Source organism: Penaeus japonicus, unplaced genomic scaffold (assembly GCF_977035675.1).
Source record: "Penaeus japonicus unplaced genomic scaffold, GWHDUDI00000001_assembly GWHDUDI00000023, whole genome shotgun sequence".
NCBI classification, from domain to species: Eukaryota; Metazoa; Arthropoda; class Malacostraca; order Decapoda; family Penaeidae; genus Penaeus; species Penaeus japonicus.
In genome coordinates, this window is record NW_028234425.1 from 31,975,292 (window position 1) to 31,980,291 (window position 5,000).

Consider the following 5,000-nt stretch of genomic DNA (forward strand, 5'->3'; position numbering starts at 1 on the left):
ATAAGCTGAAAAAAGTCAAATTCAAATTCAGAGATAGTCGCAATAACAGTATTACGGTAGTCTGCAAAATATTTCAGATGTTAAGCAGAATAAATTCTTACCACAGCAATTCTTTTTCCGCCCATGTTGTGAGCTTCTTTCATGGTTTTGTAGAGGCGTTATCCTCAGCGTCCAAACTTAAGGCCTAATTCTGCAGGGTCAAAGTCTTGAAATCATTTCACCTTCATGAACTCTGTCGGGCATACGACAGCGGAAGTGTCGTACCGCTTGAACAAAACCAGCCGTCACGCTCACAGAGCGACCCTTACCCCTGTGGCGCGCCTTTGAAAAACATATTTTTACAGTTGTTTGCTTCTTTTTCTGATGAAAATACACTTTTGAGTTCATAAGACACGACAAATACATTAGACTCACAATTTTAAGTTCTATTTCGATGTGCTTCTCTAAGATATATATCTAAATATTTATCCCTCTACCTATTTAGCTGTATATATATTTACTTACAAATATAAATAAGGAAGACCAAGAAATAATACTATATTATTAGCTGTTATTTGCAGCGTCCTTATCTACAATATTTAATTGCCAAAGACCCGCAATCGTTTGCTTCCATATTTCCAATTCTATTGCCAAAGAGCTCCACCCGCACACTCGTACCAACCTATCCAATTGGGCCGCCAACATTGCCGAATGGGCGAATATGCCTAATAATTCCTGATTTTTATTTCATGTCTCTCAGCCAGAGTATTTTAAAGGCGGTTTACAACAAAATTTATGTAACAATGAAGTAAGGTTCTAATGGATACTATATTACCTATATTAAGACTCCATATCATGCATGAAAATGTAAAACAAATACTACCATATGTAGCTTTGATAAATGGGTGATAAATAATTGTTTGAATCCTTTGACTTGGATTACATTAACTTTTTAACTCGGAAGAAACTGAATTTACTGAGTATTTGATATAGAAAATGTTTATATAAGAGCAAAAAGTGTACTAGATGTATTTTCATATTCATTTTCAAAGCAGACTGGTAATTAATGACTATTAAAGTATATAGTCACAATCAGAGTATTACGTTCGAATTTGTTTACATTTGATGGGCAGCAAGTGGTCTCTTCAGAAAAAACAGAAGTAAATCAAGTCGGTAACTCATGTAAAACAATAGAATACCTGCGTTTAGTTTATTTACAATGATAACCTATAATTTTAGCAAAGAATGTGTGTTGGGTGATAACCATTTTCAACACTACTTCTGTAATGCACGCACAATATGCGAGGATAACGTTTGTTGCAATGAAAATATGAAAATATAATATATAAGTATAACATACCTAGGTGAATAAGCCTAGAATAAATTTGGCTTTCGTTGATGTGTCATGGAATGCACTCTTTATTTGCACAATAAGATCTATTTGCTGAATGCTAATCTGCTATTTGAAGAAATAAACTTTTTTCATGCTTCAAGTAGCATGATGTTAACATATTCAGATTCACATACCAATATGAATGAATTAAAGCAAACTAGAAACAATATATTTGTCATGTCTTGTGACCTCAAAAGTGTAAAACTGTAAAAATATAATTTTTAAAAGGCGTGCCACAGAGGCACACTTTCGCTGTCGTACGCCCGACAGTGTCTCTGCTCCGCCCACAAAGTTGAAATGATTGCGGGACTGTGACGCTGCAGATAACGCCTTGTATTTGTACAAATAAGACCTATTTACTGACTGCTAATCAGCACAACTACTATTTGAAGAAATAATTGCTCTGTGAGCATGATGGTTGGTTTTGTTCCAGTAGTGCGACATCCGGATTGACCGTACTGCCCTGTAGTAATTAAAGTTGCTGAATGTAGCAGAGGGTCAGCTGGTTATGGCGCCTTGAGCAGTACAACTACCACACTGTCCAATGCTGACAGCCTGAGTCGACCCGTGTGAGGCTAGTTGCTCTCACTTTGTCCATAAGGACTTTGACCCTGTGTATGACAAGTGGGATAAAGCACTGCATAAGGACTCTGATCTTGCTCCTTGCTCTGATGGCTTGAGGTTCTTAGTGGATGCCCCATTTGGGAGGTAGTGTGGAAGAGAGCCACACACCAGATGTCTAGTGGACCAGTGGGAAACCATACAGGGGACGAATGCTTTGTGTTAGTGAAGCGCTGGACTGCCTTGAGTGGAGTGGAGAGTGACATGTCGGTAATGGTAGTACCCAGAGCCATGCGTGCTGAGGTGCTGAGGGAATTGCACACCAGTGTTACCAGTGGTCACTTGGGTGAGAAAAAGACCCTGTGTCATCTCTGTCAATGCTTCTACTAGGTGGGCATGAGAAGTGACGTATCTGAGGGGTGTAGTGCGTGTGACATATACAGTGCAAAGATGGGCCCTGCTAGGAAGAACTAGGTCCCGTTACAGGTGTACTGCATGGAGGCAGTGACCTGGGGCGTATGCTCTACCTAACCATGAGGCCATGACTGTGGCAGGTGTGCTAGAGAATGAGTTCTTTACCCAATTTGGTGTGCCTTCAGAACTGCACTTTGACCAAGGCTGTGAGTTTGAGTCTCGAGTCTTCTGTGAGTATTGCGAACTGTTAGGAGTGCTCAAGACCCAGACAACACCCCACCATCTACAGTCTGATGGGATGGTGGAGCGGTTCAACCATACCTTTGCTCAATAGCTTGCCAAATATTGCAGGGAAAGTCAGGAAGACTGAGCTGCCAAACTGACTGCCATGCTCATGGCCTACTGGTCTGCTGTGCATGAAGTGACAGACTTCATACCTTCCCGCTTCATGTTTAGATGTGAGCTCAGGCTACCAGTGGATTTAGCCGTCAGCCTCCTCATGTAAGCTTGCCAATTGTCACCTCCAGCAATGCAGTAGCAGTGCAGGATATCCAGGCGGAGGTACATCGACGAGTACGAGACTAACTCAAGGTAGCCGGCCAGGCCATGAAGGAGACCTACGACCGGTGCATGAGGAAAACTAAGTACAACGTTGGTGACAGAGTGTGGCTGTATAACCCCCACTGGTAGTGAGGGCTCTTGCCGAAGCTACAGAGTCCCTGGGAAGGACTATACACAATGGTAGCGGCCCTCTCTGAAGTCACCTACCAGATTCGCAGAGGGCGAAAGCGGCCGTCTATTGTCAAAATGGACCGGCTGTGGCGTTATCACGGGCCGGGGCGCTACTCCTGGGGCCACGGTGAAAGAGAGGATGACATAAGCCCCAGCAGTGGCAAGGAGGACATGACAGATGCTGACCAAGACGTGGACGAGAATTTGGGTGGTGAGGGCGATGCAACAGACGTCAATGGCGACCCTGAGCTAGGTCTTGGGACTGGAGATGCCCCTCTGAGTGGCACTGCTTACCTACTGCCGGCCACACCTCCACTGCTGCGAAGCGAAGAAGTTAAAGGGAAGCCACGTAAGAGGGCATATTTATCCACTATAACACACTTTTTCATTAATTTTCCTATGGTCATATATCCAAATGTTTTTCTTGCAATGGAATATTGCCTATCAATATCTGTGGAAGTAAAAGTTTAGCGTGTATAGTTTAAGCCACCATGTACAGCTAAGTTGTGAGAGCTCAAAAAATGGTTCTAACTCTCCACAAAGCTGTACTTGTTATAAAAGTCTACCGTCTGAGTAACGGTAATTTAAGAACTGACGGGTAGTACCGTTGTCACCAAACTCTATGGTGATGAAAAGTATGATGGTTTTCCTTAGAGTTTTACACGAGGTGCTTATGACATGAAACACCTTATCATAATTAAAATTATATATAATTTTTATTTACTTCTGATACTCTTAATGAAACCGTATTCGATATACAAATAATTCTCCTTACAACCATATTTGGTTGGATGGCTACCTCCTCCCCATTCCTATCCATGAGATTTAAGCGGACCTAAGTTTAGATCGTTTTATATATATATATATATATATATATATATATATATATATATATATATATATATATATATACACTCAAAAGCACATGTATCTCTTATATTAAACAGCTAAATATCTTGAGAATAAGAAGCAAAGAAATTGCAGGAATATCAAAGAGCAGAAATAATTGGCAACCTTACTTGTTCTAATCAATCTAATCATGAGAAGGACACAAACCGAGAACAGGCAGAGCAAACAGCTCTGACCTCCGGCCCTCGGCTGGCAGGTGTATGAACAGGCCATCAATAAAGAACATGACAAGAGAACGCCTGCCTTTCCCACCAAGTTACAACGGGTGAAGCTAGTGGGTTACATTCTGCGTGTGTGTGTGCGTGTGCGTGTGCGTGTGTGTGTGTGTGAGAGAGAGAGAGAGAGAGAGAGAGAGAGAGAGAGACTATATTGTTAATCGAAGGAATTCAATGAAAATATATGTAAGAAATCATATCCTTTAATCTTTAAAATGCATTATATCTCACTTATAAAAGTCCAGCGGAAAATAAAAGTGAAGGGCACAATAAAAAAAGAAGACTATTTATATTTATAGAACGGTAATGTAGTTGACAATTAATCCATTCAACATTCTGAATGCAAGCAGTACATATAATGCTAGATTTTCTCTAAAAAATACACAACATACTAGGGAAAGTGTAACAATAGAAAGTGAAAGGTAATGATAAAAACAATATTCAAAGTTGACAACAAAAAATACACAATCCTTTGAAAGATAATGATACATAAAAAAAATGTACATTCCAAACCTAAATTAATTTACAATATGAATAAGCGCAAGTTCGTTTTCAGGATTCAAGGAATGGGTCCCTTAACCCAATCAATAACTCGCATATCATACCAGAGATAAGCTCCCTTTGGCTCTTTAATATTTGGAGGTAGGAGAGCCAAGTAGGATGGCACAACTGCTCCTTCCTCAATGGTCAGTGGTCCCTGTGGAGATGGTGGTCATTTATTCACAGGTAAGATTGTGAATTAATAATCCTTTTCAATTATTTATAAAATTTACTGTATCCCAACAAACTATTTTCTA

General features: G+C 40.3%; 1 protein-coding gene across 1 annotated transcript in view; it reads right to left on the reverse strand.

The window, feature by feature from the left end:
- Positions 1–328, reverse strand: part of LOC147469208 (carbonyl reductase [NADPH] 3-like) — a 5,767-nt gene extending 5,439 nt beyond the window's left edge. The window contains exon 1 of the mRNA XM_086550370.1: positions 102–328. Within this exon, the coding sequence (XP_086406496.1) occupies positions 102–143 (42 nt within the window). The 5' untranslated portion in view covers positions 144–328. The remainder of the gene's footprint in view (positions 1–101) is intronic.
- Between the last annotated feature and the right edge of the window lie 4,672 nt (positions 329–5,000).